Genomic DNA, 26391 nt, shown 5'->3' with positions numbered 1-26391 from the left:
TTGTGGAGATTGAAGGTTTATTGTGTTAAATTCCCCTAAAAGGCCACTTTACCTTTTTACTTAGATTGTAAAGATAGAGAGTAAATCAAATTGTGTACTTGCTGTACACAACCCCACAGTTGGAGGTGATTAACTTAACACTGTACGTATTTTCTGGAGTTTCTGGGCATTAATGTTGGTTCCCAGCAAAATGGTGAAGCAGAACCCTGTGCTGTATTTGCCATTTCTGCTTGGGTACTTGTGTTGTTGTCCATATAGGCAATGAATAATCTGCTTGGTCCTGACTTTGTTCTTTGGGCAATGCAAACACCTTACTAAGAAAAGTGTTCTGTGGTGTTTTTTTTAAAGCACAAGTATTGACCTTCACTGAAGTCCAGCAAAATGTTCTGAGCAGTTCCAAAGGGCAGACACTTCCCCTCTCACTTCTGAAGCCTGCAAGAACATGTGCGATATGACTTTCAAAAGCACTTTCCACTGGCATAGCTCTGCAGATAGCAAAGTCAGTGATAGTTTTATTTCAGTGGGAACCATCAAGCCAAAACTGAGTGTCCTACTTTAATATGCCATAGTTGCAGGAATGAGTTGCAAGAACTAAACTTGTTCAAAATAATCTGGTATGTTGGGAAGAGAGAATGGTTCCATCAGCAAATGATATACGAAAACCAAAAAACACTCTATCAAGAAGCAGAATAGAATAGAATAGAATAGAATAGACCAGACCAGGTTGGAAGAGACCTTCAAGATCATCGCGCCCAACCTATCAACCAATCCAACCCTCCTAAACAACTAACCCATGGCACCAAGCACCCCATCAAGTCTCTTCCTGAACACCTCCAATGATGGTGACTCCACCACCTCCCCGGGCAGCCCATTCCAATGGGCAATCACTCTGTCTGTATAGAACTTCTTCCTAACATCCAGCCTAAAGCTCCCCTGACACAGCCTGAGACTGTGTCCTCTTGTTCTGGTACTGGCTGCCTGGGGAGAAGAGACCAACAGAATAACAAAATACTCCTGTTTACCTTAATATATCTGTTGTAGCATGTCTGCTACCTTGCTGTGAAGTGCAGCTGAAATAAAAAATAAAAGCAAAAAGCAAAGCAGTGGTAATTACAGGTTTTCAGTGTAAGTGCCACCAGCATGAAAGATTGCTGGGAGCTGAAATTGGGCTCAAAGGGAGCTTGGGGAGCACTTGATACCCAAGCTTGGCCACCACCTCAGAATCTGCTATTATTAATGTGAGCTGCAGTATTTCTAAGATTGCATTTTAAAATGGTATTTATGCTGAAATGAGACACCAGGAGAAAGTAATTAGCTAACAAAGAGCAGCATAGATTGCGCATTCCATACATGGTGGAAGTTGCACATCCTTCCTGGAAGGAGCTGTTTGCAGTCCTTTGGTAGTATTTTCTGTGGTATCAGTCCTGTCTCTGAATTTACCAGGGCTCTGTTCATGTACACTAACCCAAATTGTGCTCCAGGGCGTTCCTGCAGTTGTAGCCTAAAGGATGACCTCTTGTATCCAGCACCTTTTTGCATGGGTGGAGTGGAGAGCAGCTCTCCGTGAACCTTCAGCTTGTGCTTCTCCATGCTGCTTCCTCTCAACGCTCTTCTCTCTTTGGCGCTGCCTAACTCTGACTCTGGCTGTCCATGGGGTTTTCCTTTGTGCTTGATCTAACCATGTGGTAGAACAATACAAATTGAACATGGTTCTGTCAAGCACCATGGAAGGCTGCATACTCCCTGCCGCATGGCATGCTGGGATACTTCTGCTGTTTTCAGAAGCATCAAAAGGTGAGAGATTCCCCTTTTCTCGCAGGAAAAATGAAAAGGTGAAGTGTTGCTTACACCAGACTCCTGGGCACTGCAGGGGGGAGCCCTAGTGATGTTTGTGACAGACTTTCCAGAGGGCTTGCATGCAGAATAAACCATTTCTAAGTAATTAATCTGTTTAATTGCTCCTATAATGAAAAGGTTAGGCATCCTGTTCATTAATTTGATTCAAGGGTGATTCCAGCCATACCTGCAGAGATGAAAAATCATTGTTGTCCTCTTTATAAATAATGAAAGCTGCATCTCTCTAGTTGAGGTATCCAATGAGCCCTTCTACTTGAGGTATGCTTTGGATGCCATTTCTCTAACAAGATGTCTGCTGCTTAGCATAACTTTGGACCTGATCTGATGAGCAATTTTATTGTGCTGGTGTTCCATGGTGGAGTGTACTGCAAAAGAACTTCAGAAGTGTCTGCAAAGCATTGTCTTTTGCCTCTTGAAATTACTTGGGTGACATGGCCTATATGGAAGCAGTATTATCCAGTAGTTACCTGGCGACAGAGCTGAGTCAGCATGCCCAAGTGGGCCATTTTAGCTTTGACAGCTTAGATGAGATCTTTAACTGACTTCTGCCTAACTTCCCCCCAGCATAAAGTAGAGATAATTACACCTATTCATAAAGGACTTGGAGAGCCTCATAGAGAAGGTTCTTATATAGAAATAGTGCCTCATTTTGCAAATTTATTGCTTATCTGCTTTGGAGCCATCAAAAGAATAATGTCTGAGATTCTTAGGTTTTGCTTATAATTACTGATATGAATTAATACCAGTGATGTAAAATTATTTCAAACAATGTACTTCATATTTTTTTCCAGAAAACCTAAGAGAACTGTGATCTAGTGGTTACAGGAAGAAGGGAGGGTCAGGATTCTTGGCATTTTGTTCAATATTTAGGCCAACTGATGTCTGTGATCATGTTTTTGGTGCCAAGTTTGAGGTAGCTGGATCCATCTTTTCTAGAATAAATATATCAGATTATTGAGACAGCTTGATTTTTTTTCTGGAACAGATCATCCAGGACTCCTTTAAGTCCTTTAGTCAAAGCTGAGTTTTAAAAGCTGAAATCAGGTTATCAAGCAATGCTTAAAAACAACCGGATGAGCAGTTATTTGTCTGTGTTGCTTAATTTCTTCATGTAGGTATTAGAAAAGCACCTAAAATTTTTGAGTGCTTGGAAATGGGATGTTTCTTCATCTCAGCGCTGTTTTCTAAGAAGGCATGTGTGTTTGTTTTATGAGACTGATGAGTTGCAATAGTCTGATAGTGGTGTCACCTAGGTTGTCAAATAAAAAAGTTACCAGAATAAGTAGCAATTCAAATCAACACAGCTGCTCTCAGTTAAAACACAGGCCTGCTGTTACCTCAGCTACTTGCTTCAGAGCAAACTTAATTCCTTTCAATTTTAGAAATTACTAGAAACTCCCAGGTCATGTTTTACATTCTGCCAAGCTTCACAGAGTTCTCAGCTACAATACACATGGGCTTTTGGATATAGTAAAATGACCAAATGGCTGATCTGGAAGAGTGAAATGAAGTCACAAGTGTTTCTTCTGTGCCTCACCTGCATCACTTTTCCATGGCTTTCCACAGGTGATTTTACAGTGTGGAAGAAGTGCTACCTGTGTGTGATGGTTAATTGTACTTCCTGAATCCTGTCATGTTCATTCTAAGCCCTGCAGTAGCACACTAATAGAGCCCTGTGTGTAGGATTGGATATATGCACTTAAAGAGTCCTGAAGCAGATGGCTGAATTTCACATTAGTCCCCCAGATGGGAATATCTTAATAGAGGAGCCACCTGTCCAAGTGATCTCAAGGCTCAGGTCAAACAGTACATTTTATCTAGTCTTTGACAAGTGATTCCTGCTGTCTCACAGTCTAACAGATGACTGCTTGGTGAGCATCTACATGCTCTTGATTAGTTTTGACTCCATGCTTACCTCAGTAACTCTTATTTAAACTTATTTAGAAGAAAAGAAGAAGACAGGCAAAAGGGAAAAAAAGAAGAGGAAGAAAGGAAACGTTATATATACCTTTTTTTCCTTCAGCATGCATTCCCCTTACTTTCCCATCCTTCAAGATCAATCTTGTATCCATCAGTAGACTAAAAATTATACTTAATAAATTTTCACCCTGTATAACTTTGTGTCATTTGTGATTATTCTTTCTAAGCAAGCTTCTACAAGGAAAATTAGAAGTGCTTTTCAAAAGGTTAATTTGTCTTTAAAAAAGGCACTCTCTGGGTGGTGGTTTCAAGGTGTGCTGTAATTGTAGAAGTTTTAATAAATTCTGGTCCCAATAACTATTAATCTTTGGCTTTATTTCCAAGGAATCATAAACAACCAAATCTGCTGCTTCACAGATCTTAGAAAGAATATCTCCGTGTTCTTCTAATCAAGCCATAATATGCTCATCACTTCATGTTTCGGCTTGACTGCCAAGCCTGGAATTTTTAGGACTGAAAATTGAAGGTTGTTTTTTTTAATGATAAGAGTTTAAATGATGATGGTGCAGGGAAAGCCATAGACTGTATTTTTATAACACTTTAAAATGCCCAGCGGTCCTCATATTTTCAGTGCAGTGCTGCCAAGCTAAAAAACAGTAGCAAAGTCTCACTTTAGATGTACAATTTGCAATAGGCGGGATAACCTGTAAAGTATTTGGCCCCACGCAAGTGTAATGTACAAAGCTATATGTGATGTTTCTCATAACTGTTTGGAATTACAAAACTAAACTGAAGTGTTCCTGTGGAATCAAAATGCCAGATTGCCTGCAGAATTACTTGCTTTCACTGCATCACCCTGTGGAGTAATGTGTAACATAAATTACAATAATAGTGGATTTACATGTCTTCTTTTTTCCTATACAAATGGTATGAGGTCATAACATGAGCAGTGGGATATTTATCAGTCTGGGAAGGGGAAGCAAGTGATGAATGTCATCAAGTGTCTAGAAACAAATTTCAGTGTAGGTTAAAGTTTTTATTGATGTTTTCAGGTTCTTGAAAACTGAACTTGCTCAGCTCCTTCCTGAGAAAGCCTTGCAATTGACTCTCAAAACTCTGAAAGAGTAAAAAGTACTTTGTGATAGTTACAATCACTGGGCATTACACAAAGTTCCTGGGACAAATCTGGTGCTTCCATTATGAAATACGAAGTGAGTGGGCAGGTACTGCATGGTGGGGTCTTGGCAACACTTTCCTAACGTTCACATTTAATAATACCTCTGGTTCCTTGAAGCGCAGAGATCAAGTTTCCAACCTATTGTTACTAAAAGAGGAAAACCAAACTTGCAAAAGAGTGATTAGTTCACTGAGCCTAATTGGAAAGGCATTTCATTAGAATGAGTCTAAAACCTAGTCAGAGAGGTGTGTCAGTCATAGTGTAATGGTACATGAGGGAGTGCTTCTCACTAAGTATGGTCTACTCATTCCTTAATTAAAATGAAAATTACTTAAACTGCTATTACTTTTCTTTGCTGTTTGTTTAACATAGTTAATAAAGGTATCTAATTGCTGAAAAATTGGCAAGGTTCTCTTTTAAAAGATTGCCCTTAAAAGTAAATGTCATAAATGAGGTCTGAAAATTTGGGGCTTTTTAATGATGTCTTTAGAAATCTTCTGTCATTTGAATGTACCAAGATAACTCCTGCTTTCATGAGATCTCTTTTCCTTGTTACTGGACTAAGCCCCAAATAGGAAAATGTGAATTTGCTGGAGCTCTTTTGAAGCAGTCTCCAAGTGCTAATTATATGTACTTCAAAAAATATCTTACCAGGTATGCTTGTTAGACAAGTAATTAATATATCAAGGGAAGAGTATAAAAACAGAGACTAGTCTTGGGAGTAACTTGAAAAATTGCTGAACTAAAGTCTTTGGCAAGTATTAAAATTGTGTGCAGGATCTGCGAGCTGACAAGAGGCTGTGTTGAGAATATATTCCAAAAAATCTCTGATTGCTGCAGCTATCAGGAACTGTTTGCTGAAATCTATTTTCCTTTCATTGCAGGGTCAGAGGATTACAGAAGCAAATTCACTGGGAAGTGTTTCATGGACCTGGTCTGTCCCGAGAAGTGTCGCTGCGAAGGAACAATTGTAGACTGCTCTAACCAAAAACTCACCCGATTACCCAGTCACCTTCCTGAATATACTACTGATCTGTAAGTGCTGGCTCCCCAGCATGTGCTCGGCAGGGAATGTTGGTTTTCCTAGGTTTTAAAGGCTGTAAAAGGGACTCAGACTAATTGAAGGCACCTTCTGCTTTAATCCCTGTGTGAAAAAGGGGAAGTTGATTTGATTTCAAAGGAGCACCACAACTCTTTTATTTCCTTAGCATTCATGCCAGCTGTGGGGATAAGAAAGGAGCCATGGTGCTATGCATCAGCTGCCTGCCTGGGCCTTCTTGATGTGCTGACTTGTTATGTGGCCCAAGCTATATGGTTCCTTCCCATTCTACCTTTGAGTCTTTTGTCTTTGCATCTGGTCTTTCTTATTCAAGAAATGGACTGACCCTTTTGAGTTAAATCTGTGATCTGGAGCTTTTTCTGTCTCAGCAGTAGCTGCTACTTGGGTGAAATGGCTTTCACTAAAACTAATGTATTGTTAAGCTATAAGTGATTTTATGAACTTTATTTGCTGTCAGAGAGTCGTCAGTTACAAACATAGATAGTGCTAAAGAGTATGATGAGAAAAAATATTTATTATTTAGTAGCTGAAGAGTCTGGTTGTTTTATTATTAATCCCTTCAAGCAAAGTTCTCTTCTTGTGTTAGTATTCTATTTATTATACTTAAAGTATTACATTTAATCCCCCCCAAAAAACCTGTTCATCAGAAGTTGAGACAGTAAAACATGAGAGACATCCAGAAACAGCAATGAAGCTACATAGGAAAATTGAGCTGTACGTAATCAGAGAAAGAATTTTGTGTTGCAAGCCTGCCAAGACAGAGATCTTTGCATTAGTCTTGAAGACCAGTAGACTTTGATGGGAAGGGACCTCATATCAGACCCCTTCACAGCTCCAATTGTATGTCTTCTGCAGCAGAATACTTGAGGGAGGTTTAGTCATGCAAACAAGGCTGTGTAATGGTTAAGGTTAATAATCCCTTATCCTGTGCTTTGTCAGAAGGCGTCATTCTGACGCTGTCCTTTGCCATCACACTCTTAGTGGTATCCTCAACCTTTACAATCTTCTGTGTTCCCTTCCCTTCAAAGCCAAATGCTTTTCTAGGAGTCTGAGATGGCAGATAGTGTCTTGCTTAACAAAGGTCATACTTCTCTGTGTGGCAGCCCTGTATGTCACAGAGATATATCTATAGATATCTGTGAAGTACTAAATGTCTCTTTGTTTCTTCCTATCAGGCGTCTGAATGACAATGAAATTTCTGTGTTGGAAGCTATTGGACTCTTCAAGAAATTGCCCAACCTCAGAAAAATGTAAGTTTGAGTCACTTGTTTGTTAGAGTACATGCTGCCTTGGATCATAAGGAAAGAGGAGGGGATGATATTTTCATGATTTAATACTGCAGGACCAGCAATCACTTCTTCAATAGGAATTTAAGAACACTGAATGAGTTGCTTGTTAGATGGACAGGCCAGTTAAATCACACTGACAGATGAAGATACCTGGACTGACATTTCAGTATACTTTAGGCTCTTTGTATTAAAGTCTTTGACTCATGGAGACTGAAGGAAATTCTGTCCCAGAATTTATTGAGATACATGCTTGTTGTTAGAGGTGCTACAAAGTTTAGTGCTTTGGTTTTGTATTTTGAATGTATTTTGTCACTCCCAACTACTGTGATGATTTCAAATACACATATGGAAAAACATAGGACAAGGTATAGATGAAGGTAACTTCTTTCAGTCATTGATTCTTCTATCTGAAACAATAATTAGCTACTTTAGAGATCAGTCATTCCAATATATCTGTATAATTCTGTTTAACAGAATTGTGCCTGAGTCCTGGCACAGTCCAATGTATATATTTAACACAAACTGTGTTTTGGGAAGATGAGAATATGTTAGATACCTCGTGATAGTCTTCTAAATGGATCTTTCTGAAGTTATTTAAAGTTTTAACCCTATGACCTAATGCCTTATCTAACTGTTTAATTTTAGTAAGATGTCATTGCTAGTGCCAAGGTAATTCAGGGAAACCAGCCAGCCAACCAAGCTGGCTTTTTGTTCTGCATTCCTTTCACATAATTTCTGCCATCTGTGGCTTCCTAGCCATTTAAATCCATGAAGGATCTCAGGGCCTTTGGAGAAAACTGTAGTGGGAATCTTACATCAGTTTTATTTCTGCAAGTGTTTCAGGTGTGTGGTGGATTGAGAGAAGGCCTAGCTCTCCCTCCCCCACAGAGAAAGAAACCACAGCTAACTCAGTCGGAGAAGCAAAGCTATATTTACAAGCATATATGGAATGCAGGTTATATATAACACAATATATACAGTATTTACAATATATATAGAAATATACAGCAAAGGAAAATAACACAACATAATTCCCTCCTCTGGACAGAGATGGGTTCCCCACCCCCATATCTCCTCCTCTCTCCCCCTACCTCCCTTTTTTCCCAAAAAGGGGTTAGAGAGAGAAAGAAAGGCAGTTATTAAGGAAGAGAGTTCTTATTAGGCTTCAAAGCACATGCAGGGATTAGTTTTGCTTATCTCACGGTCATTCTGGATAGTTTGCTCAGAAGCAGACAGGCTGGAAAGGCAGAACAGGCTGGAACTGAGAAAAATTCCAACTGCACTAAAACTTAAAGTTGCATTCTACCAATCTACCAATGAAATTCATTTAGAATATCATGTTTTCATTTTGATACCAAAACATTCAGCCAGAGTGTTCCAACACTATCCCTTTCTTAAAGGCACAGCCTCAAACGGTCACAAGGTACAGCATGGAAGGTTTGGGAGTGGGGACTGTTTGTGCAAGTACAGACCACCAGACTTGGGGAATTAATCACATACGTTAGCCTTGTATTTTATGGATGATCCGTAAGTTGTAGCTGCAACATACTTAGAAGTTGTTGACAGTGTTAAAGTGGTCTGTTGTCTGTAAGTAGATAGTTAACTGGAATGAAAAATGCAGGGTATATAAATGTACACACAGATTGGAAAGCATCTGTCCTTGTCAAACTTTCAGGATTTATGGGTTGAAAATTGGAGAGGTGTGATAGCTGGAATAATTTCTTTCTTTTTGTGTAAAACTTACCATAGACAAGTTGTGGTGCTGTCCTTCTTGTTCCCATCAGCCACTTCAGGTGGGAGAGATGCCTCTGCAGGGCTGTATTGTTATGCCTAAATGCAGCATAAAGCAGCTTTGTGGGAGATTTTGTAAGACTTTCTGCTCCGTTCTTGGTAGGCAATGAGAACCAAGATGTACAGGTGCAGTTCAAATGGATGGGGAAAAAAAGTTGTGCCCTACATCTCATAGAAAGTACCTTGAATATGGATTTTTAGTGTCAGCCTCTGAGCAGAGACTCTTTAGGTAGTCTTTGTAGTTGAGCTGATTTCTTCTATCTGATGTTTCAAAGAAGTATCTCAATTTGAATAAAGGGATTTTGTGAAAATGATGGGCTTGCCTATGTGGAGTGCAACATTTCACCTGTAACCTTACTCAGTGGCTTGATCTGTGCAGAGCCAAACTCGACTTCGTTTTTTCATAGAATGGCTTAAGTTGGAAGAGACCTTAAAGATTATCCAGTTCCAATTCCCATGCCACGGCAGGGACACCTTCCACTAGACCAGGTTGCTCAAGGCCTCATCCAGGTTGGCCTTGAACATCTCCAAGGAGGGTGCATCCACAACCTCCCTGGGCAACCTGTTCCAGTGTCTCACCACCCCCACTGGAAGGAATCTTCCCTATTTCTAGTCTAAATCTGCCCTCCTCAAACTTCATCCTCTCATCCTATTACTACAAGCCCCTGTAAAAAGTTCTTTCTCAGCTTTCTTGTAGGCCCCTTCAGGTACTAGAAAGCTGCTATAAGGTCTCCCCAGAGCCTTCTTTTCTCCAGGCTGAACATCCGCAATTCTCTCAGCCTGTCCCCAGAGCAGAGCTTATCCAGCCCTCTGATCATCTTTGCAGCCCTCCTCTGGACTCACTCCAGCAGTTCTTCTATGTCTGTCTTATACTGGGAGCACCAGAACTGGATGCAATACTCCAGGTGGGATCTGCTGAGAGCAGAGTAGAGAGGCAGAATCACCTCCCTATTCCTAGTGCTCACACTGCTTTTGATGCAGCCCAGGACATGGTTGGCATTCTGTGCTGCCATTGACCACTGCTGGCTCATGTGGAGTTTTCCATCACCTGATGCCCCCAAGTCCTTCTCCTCCAGACCACTCTTGAGCTGCTCCTCACCCAGCCTATATTTGGTTGTGGGATTGCCCCAACCCAAGGACCTTGCATTTGGCCATGTTGAACTTCACAAAGTTGCCTTGGGCCCATCTCTCCAGCCTGTCCAATTCCCTGTGGGTGGATCCCTTCCCTCCAGTGTGTCAGCCAGACCACACAGCTTGGTGTCATCTGCAGACATGCTGAGGGCGCCTCAGTGCCACTGTGCATGTCACCAACAAAGATGTTAAACAGCAGCAGTCTCCCAGTAATGACCGCTGAGCCATTGACCACAATTCTCTGAGTGTGGCCATTTAGCCAATTCCTTATCTACCCAGTGGCCCACCCCTCAAATCCATACTTCTTCTGATTTGGTGACCAGGATGTCATGCAGGACAGTATCAAATGCTTTACAAAAGTCCAGGCAGATGACATGAGTTGCTCTTGCCTTATCTATTGATGCTGTAGCTGTGTGTGTGTGTGGCAGGAATGTGATGCGTGTGCTCTTCATTAAGTCTTCCTGCTAACTGCTGTTATTAAATTAAGGAGGAAAAGTATCGATCAAACTTCCATTTTTTAGTGTGTGCAGGGGACAAGGAATTTTACTGTTATTTGATTGGCAATATTTACTCTGTCTCATATTCCATGTCTGTTCAAGTGTTAAAGGAAAACAGCAGGCAGAGGAATCTGTCTGGAATTTGCATTGCTTCCTAGGCTTAAGAAAACGGCTCAGAGCTTTGCAGTGCTAGACCATTATAGAATCATAGAATGCTTTGGACTTGAAGGGACCTTTAAAGTTCATCTAGTCCGCCCCCTGCAGTGAGCAAGGACATCTTCAACTAGATCAGGTTGCTCAGAGTGCCATCTCATCACTAATGTAATTAGCCTAAATTACTTTATTTCTTTTTTCTTCATTTAATCTCACTTTCTTCTAAAATGAATCTGAATATCTGGAATCTGGATATCTGAGTGGTATCTGAATGATTGCCTTCTGATTATCCTTCAGTTTAAGCCTAGTGACAGATCTACATCAAGGAAATTCGCAGAGAAACTACTTCAAGAGTACTGGGATTCCACTGGGGCTCGTCAAGTTCCAGCATCATTCCAGAGAGGAATTAGCTCTTCCTTCCTCTTGATGGTGTTTCATCTTGGTGCCTCCTCATCTTACATTATGCTTAAGTATAGTTGTGGTTTACTCTCTGAGGTGGTCCGTAAATTAGACCTTAAGGAGGATTCAGATTTTACTTGCATCCTAGGCATATCCTCACATTTGTTCTTTCATTATTCAGAAATGAACTTTATTGTCTGAAACTGGTAGAGTATGTTGTGGTGCATGGCATCATGTGCCTCCCTTTTTATTCAGGGAGGCATCAACCTGCTCTGCTAAATGAACGTAGGAGTGTCACTGGGTGTGCTGCACTATCTGTAGTATTTATGTCTTCCAGTGCCATCGTGCTTCTAAGAAAAGTCACTCTGTAAAAGCCAGCCAGACTGTGGTAAAAGCTGTAAAACTTTCTCAGCATCCTCCAGGAGAATGCAGCAGCATCAGGGTTTTTCTCCTAACAAATATATTAAGAATTCCAAGCATCTCACCAATAGACAGAAATATTCTAGGGAAATCCCCACTTGGACCAGGCTGTTTGTATGCTAAAACTACAAGGTTCAAGGTGAGACTAAGCAGAGCCCTTGCAGTTGGACTGCACTCAGGTGGTTGTCCTGTTGGGAAAGGTGTTGGTAAGGCATATCAATGAATAGCATGCTGGCATGTTAAAACTGCTCCAGCAGGATGAATGGTTCTGTTAAGTCTGAACAGAATGCAGCTTGTTCTGTGTTGAAATTACAAGATCAACAGAAATAATATTATTATAAACTTTAGCCATAAAGTAAGTAAAATTTGACTGAAAAGTGAGCTGTGTGAACAATGTCACCTTGATAGCTTCTCAGATCTCTTCATTTCCTCTTCACAGTCCCACATGAAGTAGACCCAGGCCTTCTGAAAATGTTTTTTGACCTCTTGCCCAAAATAAAAGTCTGGAAATAGGATTAAATGTTATCACCAGGGTAGATTAGGGTGTCCTTACGGAAGCAATAGCCTTTCTTGAACAACCAGATGGACTATAGGTACCCATTTGGGTCTTGCCAAAGGGCATAGGTATCTTGGGAAATACTCAAGACTAGTTTTCTTTTCCACTGTCTTCCAGTATTTCAAGAATTCCTTATAGAAGCTTAGTGTAGCAAGAGGATGGAGCTTTTCCAGAATGGGAGTTTGCTGTAAAGTACCTTGGAAAGTTTGTTTTCCTGATAAAGAAATTCCTTTTCAAGTGCTATGATCACATATAAAAGATTTTTTTAGTGCTGGGAAGGGTAGAATTCTCTGAGTTGCAAAGCAGGTAAAAGTTTCACTGCTTTCATTTTTCAAAGTTTATATCAGCTGATTATTTTTGCTGGCAATTCTGGACTGAAAAGTATGTAATTTCTCATGTTTATTATTCTAGTAGGTCAGGCTTTAAGGAGGTTACATTTATTTTTTTAAGTTAATGAGTGCTGTCACATACTTTTTTTATTTCTGTCTGACATGGGAAGCTTTAATTCAGGAAGACAAATAACAAAATCCAGGTTGGCAGAACATCTGCTTTGATAATACTCCACACAGGATTGCAGGGCGGTGTCGTCTTTACCTTTAGTAGTATTGTAAAACCTGACTTTTCTCTGCCTTGCAACTTTGAGTTGACCACAGCATATAATCTTGGATTTTCAAAATTTGTTTTGCATGTGAAAGGCATATGTAATTGGCTGCTTCTAAACTGCTGGCATATTTGGGTGGTTACCTATCTGCAGAAATTCTTTGACAGCAATTAAAATTCAGATGATTTGGATTGTACAAAGGTGCTGATTCCCTGGTAAATTATGCCCAGTCTTTTTCTCCAGTGTTAGCTCTCATTTCCCTTAGGTATCTAATCATCTGTTAAAATTGCATCTGTGTTTTAGAATATATTTGACTACGTACCTTCAAGATGGTAGAAGCTAAGTAATAAAACTTTGTAACTACAGTTACAGGTCAGTTTGTAGTCTGTGAACTGAAACTCAAAGTCTTCATGTATTGTTGTAACTCATCCTCCCTTCCCACCGCAAACATTTACACATTTACTCTTTTATTTCTGTGCAAATATGTGTCGTGGCATGATCTTTCCCAGGAAAGGGATCATTTGGAGCATTTGTTTGTGCCAGCATTCAAAAGAGATGCTGAGCTATAAACATTTCCACTAGAGAAATAGCTGAGCCCCAAAATTAAATACATATGTCAGAATATCCTTCCTTGACTTGCTTTGACACTGAACATAAACTCTTCATGTGAGCCTTAGCACAAAGTACTAAACTTTTGGAAAGCAAAATCTGCATGTAAGTATTTCTATATGTTTTAGTGTTATTTTTGGCTGAATGCTGGCATACTCCTATTCTTTCTGATCACAGAATGCACAAGAGGTGATGGGCCACATGCTATAGGGCCCACTATCTGACAGTTGTTCAGCAGACATAAGCCAGTGCACTCAAGTTTCCCACATGAAACGTATCTCCAAGGCTCAACTTTTTTCTTATTTTATTAAGTGATGACTTCTGCAAAGAGCAAGACCAACATTATTTTTATCTGAGGCCAAGCTGCCTTGTTGCCATGTCTTCTGTCAACTTTTCTCCCAACAAGATTTCCCATTCTTCTGAGCAGAGTAGTGCAGGTGTTAATCTGATACCTTGTCATGTGGTTAGAATCACCTGGAATTGTATTTGGGAACAATTGCTCGTGGTGCATGTGTACTGGGGTCACTGTTGGAATAGTCTGCTATTCAGTATGAGTAACAGTGCTGGAATTTGTGAGACTGCATCTCAAATACTACATCCATCAGTTCTGGTGTCCCTGTCATAAGAAGGACATGGAGCTGGTCCAGAAAAGGGCCACAAAGATGATCCAAGGGCTGGAAACCTCTGCTATGAGCATATGCTGAGGGAGCTGGGGTTGTTCAGCCTAGAGAAGAGACCACTCTTGGGGGACCTTAGAGCTGCCTTCCGATACCTGAAGGAATCCTACAGGAAAGCTGGAGAGGGACTTTTCACAAGGGTGTCTAGAGACAGGACAAGAGGAAAGGGTTTTAAGCTGAGGGAGAGTAGGTTTAGACTGGATCTTAGGAAGAAGTTCTTCAGTACAAGGGTGGTGAGGTTGCCCAGGGAGGGTGTGGATGTCCCCTTCCTGGAGGTGTTTAAAGCTAGGCTGGATGATGCCTTGAGCAGCTGAGTCTATTTGAGAGGTGTCCCTGCCCATGGCAGAGAGGTTGGAGTAGATGATCTCTGATGTCCCTTCCAACCTAAGATATTCTAGGATTTCATGATTCTATGAATTTGGCATCTTTATAGGAGCAAGAGTATCTCTTTTACTCTCCCTACTTTGTTGTAGGCAGTAACACAAAGGGTAATGTTTCCTGTCATGGAGATAAAAAAGTAGGATTATTCAACATAATTGTTAGAGGGTGTCATTGGAGATGCCTGAAGGACTGAGATCCAAGGTTTTACTGTGCTTTTGTAAAAATGTGTTAAATAATTAAATGCCATTTATTTTTATGCATCTCTAATGTTATTTTATTGTTTAGAAGTTTTCTGTTCAGTGGGTTTTCCACAAATATGAAATATTCAGAAGATCAATTTTGTATTTCACCAGAACTTCATTTGACTTTTTAGATTGAAGTTTTCTGATGTTGATCTATAAGCAAACATCTCGAGACTGTATAGGCAGAGTAAATATTTAGAAAATTATGCTGTATATTGCAGGAGCAATTGAGAATTAAGTGAGCCTCATTTCATTTTGAGCAGCAGTGTTAAATTCAGGTGCCTGGGAGTTCACGAGTATGTATTCTAGAATTTGAATCAGCTGCATGCAGTTGCACATTTTTATGTGATGTGCTGAGTTTGTGAACAGTAAAGGTCCGGGTGTAGTAGATAATAGTGGTCCATGTTTCAATCTCTGCTACCTATTTCAATGGTAGAAACATTAGCTGCTTCTAAGCAGATGAGCACCCAGTCCCATGCATGGTCCACAACTTCAGGGACATGAATCAGATGTTAGAAACTCTCGCTTACTCTATCCCTGATAACCCTTATAAGCGAGAGTGACGTCAGGTATAACATCTGGTAATTCCATAAATTTAAATGACCTTAATATATCTGATAGAATTCTAGTTTTGTTCAGTGAATCACAGAATGTTAGGGGTTGGAAAGGACCTCCAGAGACTGTCAAGTCCAACCACCCTGTCAGAGCAGGGTCACCTAGGCCAGATCACACAGGAATGCATCCAGGCAGGTTTTGAAAGTTTCCAGTGAAGGAGACTCCACAACCTCTCTGGGCAGCCTGTTCCAGGTGCTCTGTCACTCTCACCATAAAGAAGTGTCTCCTTGTATTGAGGTGGAACCTCCTGTGCTCTAGCTTGTACCCATTGTTCCTTGTCCCATCACTGAGCTCTGCCAAAAAGAGCCTGGCACCTTCATCTTGACACCCACCCCTCAGGTATTTATAGACATTTATTAAATCCCCTCTCAGTCTTCTCTGCTCCAGACTAAACATCTCCATGCCTCTCAGTCTTTCTTCGTAGGAGAGATGTTCAAGTCCCACAATCATCCTCAAAGCAGGACTCTCTCCAGCAGATCTCTGTTTCTCTTAAATTGAAAAACCCAAAACTGCAATGAAGGGAAGCTATTTTTAAGTACAGTAGATCTACTTTTTAACTTCTATATGCTCTTGTTGAATGAATGTCTCTTTAGATAAGAATAAAAGGCACATGTTCTTTCAATCTTCCTCCTTCTAGTGTGATGACCTATGTTTGGAATAAAACATTATAATAATTTTTTTTTGCTTTGACTGATTGTATCCTTCCAGAAATCTTAGCAATAATAAGATCAAGGAGATCCGAGAAGGCACATTTGATGGAGCTTCAGGAGTGCAGGAACTGATTCTGACAGAGAATCAACTGGAATCAGTGCATGGACGAATGTTTAGAGGCCTCACAGGGCTGAAGACACTGTAAGTACTAAGACCTGTCTTTGTCTGTTGCTCTGTAAGTTGAGTGGGAGTGCTCAAGTTCAGCAATGCCTGCTAAAATATCTGCTACTAGACAACAAGCTCTATGGCAGGGTCGTCTTGTCACTGTTGGGAAGTCTTCAATATACGTTTCTTATCCTGGATAGGTTTGAGATTTAGCTGCTGTTTCTGTGAGAATAGATTTTCAAGAATTTCAGAAATACCATGATGGTGAACCCCTCATAGGTCAAATTTTGGGACCTTTCAGTCATTTAATATTTTTTATTAGTTTCTTATTTCCTATGGAAACAAGGCATGTAGGAACATGTTTACTATCTATTAGTCCATCCTCCCATTCCACCTCCAACCAAGCTGGAATTGTTAGTCTTTTTAAACCAAGCCTCTGAGTTGGCTAGAAACCTAAAATTAATATCCTACAAATTACATGACCTGAGTAGATAGGGAGAAACAAAAAGTTACAGCTGACACCAAAACAGGTATACCTAAGCAACTTTAAGGCAGGCATAACCAAACTGTTACAGGTCCTGCTGACAGAGGTAGTTGGCCACTCCCTTTGCACTAGATGTAGCAGCCCACAGGCATGGGTTTGGACTAGCCACAGCATGCTTTTTCTTCCCCATACCAAAACCATGAAAATTACGTATGGGTATACTATTAATGTGGTTGTGACTGGGGAGAGTGTGAAGGAGATGCAGAGCCCAAATGCTTCAGAAATCAGTTTGGTATTACTTGTGTGCTTAGGCAACCTTTGTAATTTATTTCTGAGAACTAGCACTTAGACATAAACTCATAGTACCTCACATTCATTTATTTTCACATTAAAAGTTATATTGAAAGAAGGATCACAGACAAGATTTCAAAGTGGTGTCTAATCCACCCCATCCACCACCCTGAGAAACAGGCAGGGACTAGGCTTCTGGTGACAGCAAAGACTCAGGGCAGATGATCTGTGTGATCTGTATGTGAAAAAGACCTCTCCTGTAGTCTTTCAGCTGTAGAAAACAAGCACTTGACAAACTGGATGCTATCACTAAACAGACTTGAAATCAAAATGCAATTTAAAATCTGCAATGTAGTCATTAACAGCAAATAATTCTTATGTTGCAAACTATCATTGAACAATTCCTTTAAGTCCTTACTCATGTGTACAAAGAAATCAAAGTTTCACTTCAAGGATTTTGGCCCATAATGATGAACAGAGAACTTTTCTTTTGCTGTTCCTTTAATATTTTTTCCTATGCTCTCAGCCATCTGTTCTTTGATTTAATTTACGCACTTTAGTGAAGGATTTGAAAATACCGGCCATAGATAGTAAATTAATTTTTATACAGTAAAGCAGCCTGTGGCAGTGCTCCTTAAGAAAATTCAGCATTTTTTAATAAAAAGATGCTTAACATTCAAGCCATCCTGCTGACCTGACCTACATTTCCCCTTAGCTGATAAAGCAGTCTAAATATACACAGCATGATATGAGGATCTCCAAGTATAAGTTTTCCTTCAGGAAGGGCATACAGTGCATGGTGAACCATGATATGAAACCAAAGGATTTAGCTTGAGGGACTTTTATTTCTATCCATTAATTGACTTTCTTTGAGCATTAAAATTGTGGTCTTTTGCAAAGAGGCCACATTGGACAGAGTCATGGTCCACTTTTTAAAAGGCTGTGCATTCCCTGAAATGTGGTAAGTCACTGTGCAAGATACCTTGGCATCCAAATTGGATCATCCCATCTTGCAGTACTACTTGCCTGATACTTTACAGGCAGGACAGAAAAAAAACATTTCCTGCTGCTACTAAACCACTGTGGGTCTTTATTTACTACCCTGTTAATTTTAGAGCTTGTGGTCTTGACCTGGTTTTCAGGCAGCCTAGTACACCATATGTATGGTGTGTGTCTCTGTGCCCTGTGACCCATTTCTGATAGTTTCATCCCTGTTGCAATACCACAAGTATTGAGAAGACAGTGTTTGTGATGGCAACTGTACATACAAAACAGTAATACAAAAGCAATGTCATGTTCAGTTCTTGAACACTGAGTGTTTGTGATCACACTGTGAATTTCCTCCCAGCCATACCTAATCTTTCTGGTGTTTTCCAAGTATCTATTGATGTAGCTTCTAAACACCCAACTGGCAGATGCCTTCTGAGATTTAAATTCAGACTTCTAAGGGACACTGAATTTTCATTGTTCACTGCATGAATCTGATGCCAAGAATTAATCCTCCTCAATTTGGAGGATCAATTCACTGAAATAGCAACAAGAACTGAATATATTTTGGTGATTTTTGTTGGTATGCTTTAATTAGTGAATAATTTTTCACCTAAGTAGGAATATCATAACTGTGTAGTGATGTTTACAGACCCAGATGTTGATTGGCATGCAGTGTAATAAACACACATAAGGCTCTTTTTCTGTGGAGTGAAAGAAGCTCCTACAATCTTTCAGATTAATTAGACTTTATCGTCGAGTTCATTGTTTCCATAACAACTCAGAGAGATGCATCTTCCAGAACATAGCACTGATTCATCGGGTACAGGCACTGAGCAAAGACCATTTGTAGGATGGTTACTACTTTCTGTCATGTCAATTAATGGTTATAATGACATTTCAGAGCTTGTGTTAGGTCTGGAAATCTTTCCTAAGCTATTCCTTGATTTCTGCTGAGGATACTGTTTCCTTCCATACTTTTGCAGTATGGATTACAAAAGTCATCCATGATAGAAGTAATGCAGCTAATATTGCTATTTTCATATAATTCTGGCAGTCTTTCTCAACTGATCTCTGAAATACATCTATACTTACTGTCAGATATTTGCTAAATTAAGACTTCAGGTTTTATTTCAAGTTTGCCACCTAGCACAGTTTTTAGTTGCATACTTCTTTCAGATGCAGAGCTCCCAATGGGCTCTGATGTTGTGTGGAAGAAATGCATTTTAAATTCACGAGACAATGTTTACATTGCATCCAGCCCTCCCATATCTGTGTTGTACTTCAGCAATCAATAGAGTATAGTGCGTGCCAAAGTATCTGTTGATGCACTAAGATGCTTATTTCTTGAAATTATACCCCCTCCCAGTAATTCCTAATGCCCTCTTTTAATCCTTGCAGGATGCTGAGGAGCAACTCTATCAGCTGTATAAACAATGACACCTTTGCTGGACTGAGCTCCGTGAGGCTTCTTTCTCTGTATGACAATCACATCAGCACTATCACCCCTGGAGCCTTCAGCACATTAGTCTCTTTGTCTACAATGTAAGTTATCTTTTTTTGGTACAAACATGTCACACTGCTGTTGCTCCTTGCTCTCCATTTAAGACAACATTTGAGTTTCAAAATCAAAATACTTATGGTTTAAATATGGAAAAGCTCGTTTAGAGCCCATCCTACTGAAATCACAGGGGTGGAGGTCTCAAGGTGTGATTTAGAAAAACATCTGAATTGCTTCATCTGGAGTGGCTGACGAAACTTTGAGGTTGCCAGCCTCGGGCAGGATGACTGCATGTTATACCAGCGCAAAGCACAGCAGAAGGTCCTGTAAAACAGCCACTGCAGATTCCGAACTGCATAGCTAATGCCCTGAAGCTACTTCAGTTTCAGTAGAGTATAATTTGGTAAGAACATCTTTCTTGGATTTCAGTTAAATTAGATAACTGTCAGGAGAAATCTGCTAGTTATTGCTTAGATTTTCAGAAGAGCCTAAGCAGACAAAATCCTCATGTCCTACTGAACATTAATTCAAAAATCCCAACCTAAGCTTTTCTGACAATTCTCTTATATTTCTCAACCCTTCTTTGAAGTATTTCCCTTGCTACTTAAAAATGTTTACATGCTTTTTGTAGTGTGTCCATTTTAATAATGTGCAGACTGATGAATATGGAAAGACAGTCTGCTCTTTGTTTCCAGCTGTGATGGGGACCCTGATGTTGCTGTTAATGGAAGTTTTCTGCTTAATTCTCTTCACACCACCCTGAAAATACATCCTTATTGTCCAGACAAAATAAACTATTGGTGCTATTGCATTCCAGGTTTTGAAAGTATTCTTCATCATGTTTGGGAAAAGAAAGGAGTGTTCAATCTCAGCTGTTTTGTTGCTCACACTTTAATTTTCTTGTTACAACCTTTCACCAGTTATCATTTTGGCATTAGCTCCGTGCAGCATAAAGAACACAGACTTTTCTTCCATTTACTTTCTGTAGTCCCAAAAGCCTCCTTGAAACTGATGGACAGAGAGAGAAACACACAACCAGATTATTTTTACTGACTGTTTTCAAGACACTGGTCAGAGCAAGTGGTACTTGTTGAAAGCTCATTCTCCCTCTGCTGCAAGCAGTGTCTGCCTGCTTCTCCTGCAATTGTCTCTATCCTTCTTCTGTGGATCCCTTAGGAGTGTGACTGAATCAGTACATAAAGTCCCTACCATGTTTGCATTGAAGTGTCTGTCATGTTCTGTTAGAAGACAGCCCTTTTTCTTCTTCTATTTTTTCTAATCTAGGCATAGAGATGATTACAGTTTCTAGTAATGGCAATTAAAACTACTGGTAATTAGAATGCATTGCTTTGGCACTCGCTCACAATCATGCTGGTCAAGGCAGGTTCCTAGCTGTGTCTTGAAAAAGTTTCTTCCTGGACACATTTTCACTCTTATCTACAGACAAGAGAAAGGTGTGCTTTGACTTTTTCAGACATTGATTTAATGCCATGGTGATATTTCACATATAAATGCAAAATTCAGATGTGTTCATTTCCTAGCAGTATTTCATTGTAGGTGGATATATTAGATGACAACACTACTGAAGATAGATAGTATGACTGCTTTTCCTGTTCAGCCCACATGTTGGGAGTTAATCGGGTATTGTAATGACATATTTTTGCATCTATTAATATGAGCCAGGAATTCATACAAAGACTAACAGTTCCATTTTTACCTTGGCATATTTACAGCACTAGAAAAGTATTTCTCTTCTTATTCCTTTTTGTGAGTCAGCCTCATTGGTATTATCAAAACATGGACAGCTCAGAAAGTAACATCCTGGCTTACAGTTTTCAAGAGGGGAAGCCCCCACCTAGAATACTGTGTCCAGTTCTGGTGTACCCATCGTAAGAAGGACACAGAGCTGTTGGAGTGAGTCCAGAGGAGGGCCACAACAATGATCCAAGGATGATCCAACACCTCTGCTACAAGCATAGGCTGAGGGAGCTGGGGTTGTTCAGCCTGGAGAGTAGTTCACTCTGGGGGAACCTTAGAACTGCCTTCCAATACCTGAAGGAATCCTAAAGGAAGGCTGGAGAGGAACTCTTCATAAGGGTGTCTAGCAATGGGACAAGGGGGAATGGTTTTAAGCTGAAGGAGAGTAAGTTTAAACTGGATCTTAGGAAATTCTTCAGGATGAGGGTGGTGAGACTTTGGAACAGGCTGCCCAGGAAGGTTGTGGATGCTCTTTCCCCAGAGGTATTAAAGGCCAGGCTGGATGAGGCGTTGAGCAGCTGAGTCTAGTTGTGAGGCACTCATGCCTATGGCAGAGAGTTTGAAGTAGATGATCTCTGAGGTCTCTTCCAACCTAAGCCATTCTATTAATATCTATTTTGTAAGTTGCTAGTGGGGGGGGGGGAAACAAAAGAAGGAAAAAAGAGGCAGTTTTTCATTAATTCCTAGTCAAACTAGGTATTGTAGCATCTTAATTTGGAGCTTGTTCTTACTTCTGCATAGAGAGTTCAGTCATGGCTTTCAGTCTTTCTGCAGTCAGTGAATACAGTTGTAAGCAGAGCTGGGTTTTCATGAATGATGACAGTTGCATAGAGTTAATGCCAGAATGCTAACTGGTTCATCAAAATGACACAAAACTAGAATATCATAACTCGAATGCCAGGATATGTTTTCAACAGAATTTCAACAATATCCAGATGTGTTTCAGCATGTTTTTTCTGTCAGGCCACTAGAATCTATTTAAATAGTTAATATTCTATGTGTTCTTCACAATTTTTAAGAGACGCTTGTAGTAAGATGTGTATTTTATTCCTCAAGACTTCTGTTCCCACTTGATTTTAAAAACATGTGAGTGTCCTTGAGTAAACACTTCTGAATTTACTGTTAGTATGACATTTTTGCTAAAAGCTTGATTGTTTTGTTTCTGTTTATAGCGGCTAAATCACTACCTTACGTGTAGGAACTCTGATTACTAATTAGGAGTTTTTTATAACAATTGTCTGTGTAACATTGCTGGTTTTGATTTGAGAACTCTACTTGAATAGCCAGATTCCAGAATACAACTTCTGCAAATAATTGGCCTTACTAGACTTTCAATGGCATTTCAAGTGAAGCAGAGAATCTCTTGTCCCATTTGATACATTTGAGAGAGGCCTGAGCTTACATTTTTTACAAAAGTTGCCTCTCAGTCCTGCCAAGGAAGAACCATGTGTGTAGAGACATGGATGAACTCAACGATGCTACATGGAGGCAAAAATTAAATGCTCTGCAGTTGGACAAAATTTAGGTGCTGCCAAAGTGGCAGGAGGATCTGTCTAATATTGAGCAAGATAGATTTGTCCATTTTTACCAAGAATTATTTAAATTTCAGAAGAGTATATTTTTTTGTCTATTAATTTTATCTGTAACAATTTATTTCTTCTTACTTCATTTAAAAAAAAAATAAAAAAATCATCTCAATCCAAGGATTTAATCAGTTTTGGGCTACGTGTTAACCTGTGTTTGCGAAGAAGGTAGTTACTGCTACTCAGCTAGTGAGCAGCAACACTTTAAGTCAAAGCAACCTCTCTTCTGTAGAAAGGGATAATTACTGTTTGGATGGAAGTAGGTAGAAAGTTTGAGTGTTTCTGAAAGTTTGGGATATGTCCCAGCAAGATGCTCTCTGCTTGTGCAAAGCTGCTGCTTTTCCAGAAAGCTGATTGTACACATCTCCTCTTTGTTTCCAGTTGTGGATTATTTTGTTGTAAGGATTTGTGTCTATGAAGCTGTTCTATGAATATGATCTCACTGCCTTCCCTAGTGGAACAAATGGCCTTTGAAGAGTTGGTTGACTTAGCATTGGAGGTTTAAACATTTGGTTTAAACACTCTGTTAATGCCAAAGTATGTGAGTATGGAAAATATAGAGGAATCCTGCATGTGGTCCCATTGCAGATTAAAGAAAATGGAAAACAGATCAGAAGGAAACTAGACTTAGAGTAATACTTTTCTGCACATGCTATCTGAAAGCTCTTATCTAACCTGTTCATTTTCTCACCTTTATACAGCAAGTTAGCCTGGCCTTTGAATCCTACTCAGCATGAAATAGGTGGAGTATTTTTCTTACAGAGCATAGTGCAAAGTTTTCTTCTCCCCACAGTTCTCCTTCTACGACCACATGCAATAGTCTGTGCTAGATCCATGTGTAATTGCACCCCCAGAGCTCCAGGATAGCTCAGTAACTGAAGCATGCTTTTTTACCAAGCAGAGAGCAGCTGTAAATCATATTGTGGGCATGTGATGTTGCCCTAGAACATACATAATTTAGGAATTGATTTGGGTTTGTGTTCTTGCTGCCACACCTCAACTGTGCCGTGGTTTTTTCTCCAACACTATATTGTTTTGTGAAGGAATTGCTTAGCTGAAAACCTGATCTGATTATGACTACATGCTTAGGTTTCTAAAAGTATGTCACAAGTGAAGATTTAAAAGGGCTTCAGCTACTACACCTGCATTTGAAGTTCTGTTAAAGGCCTTAAAATTTTCTTTCCTAGAGATATGTTATGCTTTAGAGAAATTTCACTATCATCTTTTTGTCTATATTATCAAAATAATAACTCTCAAATTTATTTACATAAGATGTGAGAATTCCATCTGTGTTAGTTTAGATACTTCATTTGCCATACATGGGGCTCTGAGAGCTCATTTTTCTTCAGTGAGACAGCCCCAGACTGAGGCTGTGGATTCTCCCTGTCTTTGTACATGAGATAATTAACCATCCTTTTTTACCAGGGTTATCAGCCTTTTTCCTTTATCTGAAATTTAGTCATAAAAAATTGTGCACACAAATTAGGGATAGGCATATCAGTACAGGACTCCAGTAAAAAAACTTTTTCCCAAGATTCTCAGGGCTACTTCTAGTTCCTTCAGAAAGGTGTTTGCTTAAAATAACTGCTGTCTTCCACTCCTTGCATTCAAAGGATCACAAGCTATTACAGAATAGAAATTAATAATATCTTTTCTATACTATGTTACAAATTGCTATATGTCTGTGATTGCATGGTTTCATAACAGGATAAATGGGACTTCTTTTAAGCTCTGCTAACCCAAGCTACATTAAGAATCTATCCCTCTCATGGAGGCTGTCAAATTATTGTTTTGAGTACTGCAAACCATAGTATTTGAAAGATATTTCAGGAGCTGCTGCAACATTTTGTGCAGACCTTGAAGTTCACAAGGCAGTATCACAGTATATCAGAGGTTGGAAGGGACCTCAAGAGATCATCAGGTCCAGCCCCCCTGCTAAAGCAGGATCACTTAGGGTAGTCCACACAAGAATGCATCCAGGTGGGTTTTGAAAGTCTCCAGAGAAGGGGACTCCACAGCCTTCCTGGGCAGCCTGTTCCAGTGCTCCATTACCCTCACTGTAAAGAAGCAGAGCAGGTACTTTCCACTGCAAATATAAACAAACCTTAGACATCTTCATAAGAAGTGGCTCAAGCTGACAGTGCTAAGTTATATACATATCTATGTACATACAGAGTGCAAATCTTACTGTTTCAGTTGGAAACCCAAAGTTAGGTTGCCAGTGGCACCCACCTGGCCCTGGTTTGTATGGGCTGTAAGACAGGCAAGTGGAAAGCAGGTTTATAGTGGGCCAAGGGAGCAATGTGGTAAGCCAGCTTGGCTGTACACATAGGGAGCAATACCTGTGCTAAGGAAACTTTTCCATGGCTTTACTGGAGTAATGACATTGAAGATCATGCACACAAGGGTGTAGTGTGTGAGGTGAATTTAAGCTTGCGCATGAGCTGTACCTTGGATTGAAATCCACTATAGATATGGTCCTAGTAATGATGTAAATACACCTAAACAGTAGTTGTACTATTAAGTACTTTGGCTTATAAACATAGATATATATGCATAACTATATTTTTATTAAAAACCTAGTCCTACTGTAAAACCTGCTTAGAACTTCCCCTGTCTGTAGAATAGAGAAAGGTATCAGAGCAGCTGATGGTAGGAAAGAGCTTGGAGTTGGAATCAGTCGTCTTTCTGCATCTATTTCAGTATTTCCGTATGTTGATGTTTGATGCAGTTGTGTTTTGTTCCATTTCAGTAATTTGTTGGCTAACTCATTTAATTGTAACTGCCATTTGGCCTGGCTGGGAAAATGGTTGAGGAAGAAGAGAATTGTCAGTGGAAATCCACGCTGCTTGAGACCCTTTTTCTTAAAGGACATTCCAATCCAAGATGTAGATATCCAGGACTTCACCTGCGATGGTAAGAAAATCCAACTCATTCTGGCTTTTCTGATAATGTTGGCACCTCTGTGTGGTCCTGTTCCTATCAAGTAACATTTCATGGTAAACTTTTCGGTTTAGTGATGAGGAAGACAGAGCTGAAGATCATTGTTCCCTATGAGGAGTCTTATTTTTCATTCTTTATTTACAGTTTCTGAATTTCCGCTATCTGCACATAAATAGAAGAATGAATTTAGTCAAGAAAATTGCTCTGTTTTTTGTAATCTTAGTATAACCCTGGCACTTCCTTCTAATTCCTTATTCATACACTTAGTTAACATCCTGAAGCCAGTGGGAATGTTGCTTGCTTGGAAAGTCTTTTAGATTTGGATACTGTTCAGTTTCACCACCAGGGAAATAAAAAAACGCAGATATTATTTGAAATGACTCAGTGATGCTTTGCTGGGTCCATATAGGGTTTTTTAAAAATATCCTGACATTTATTTCATTCTCTAGGTAGTTCTTTGTCTTCTGATCAAGCAGATTTTAGGGGAAATAGCAAGGAAAAAACTTGACTGATGAATGCACTGCTAACTTGACTTGTAGGCTGCAGTTGCCTATTAAGAGCTGATACACTGGAGCTGCAGTTAGTCATACCCCTAAAGAGACCAGAGGAGTGATAGGAGTTTCCTACTTAGAGTGGAAGTTAATTCCTATTCT

At 39.9% G+C, this 26391-nt stretch overlaps 1 protein-coding gene across 1 annotated transcript in view; it reads left to right on the top strand.

Annotated features, from left to right (window-relative positions):
• SLIT3 (slit guidance ligand 3) overlaps positions 1 to 26391 on the top strand; it is a 508252-nt gene that overhangs the window by 376392 nt on the left and 105469 nt on the right. Inside the window, exons 15-19 of the mRNA XM_054168241.1 lie at positions 5839 to 5989; positions 7190 to 7264; positions 16084 to 16227; positions 19355 to 19498; positions 25548 to 25711. Coding sequence (XP_054024216.1) covers positions 5839 to 5989; positions 7190 to 7264; positions 16084 to 16227; positions 19355 to 19498; positions 25548 to 25711 — 678 coding nt within the window. The remainder of the gene's footprint in view (positions 1 to 5838; positions 5990 to 7189; positions 7265 to 16083; positions 16228 to 19354; positions 19499 to 25547; positions 25712 to 26391) is intronic.

Source organism: Dryobates pubescens, chromosome 16, assembly GCF_014839835.1.
Source record: "Dryobates pubescens isolate bDryPub1 chromosome 16, bDryPub1.pri, whole genome shotgun sequence".
Classification (NCBI taxonomy): Eukaryota; Metazoa; Chordata; class Aves; order Piciformes; family Picidae; genus Dryobates; species Dryobates pubescens.
The sequence above is the reverse complement of the archived record's forward strand: the minus strand, read 5'-3'. Positions and strand labels throughout refer to the sequence as shown.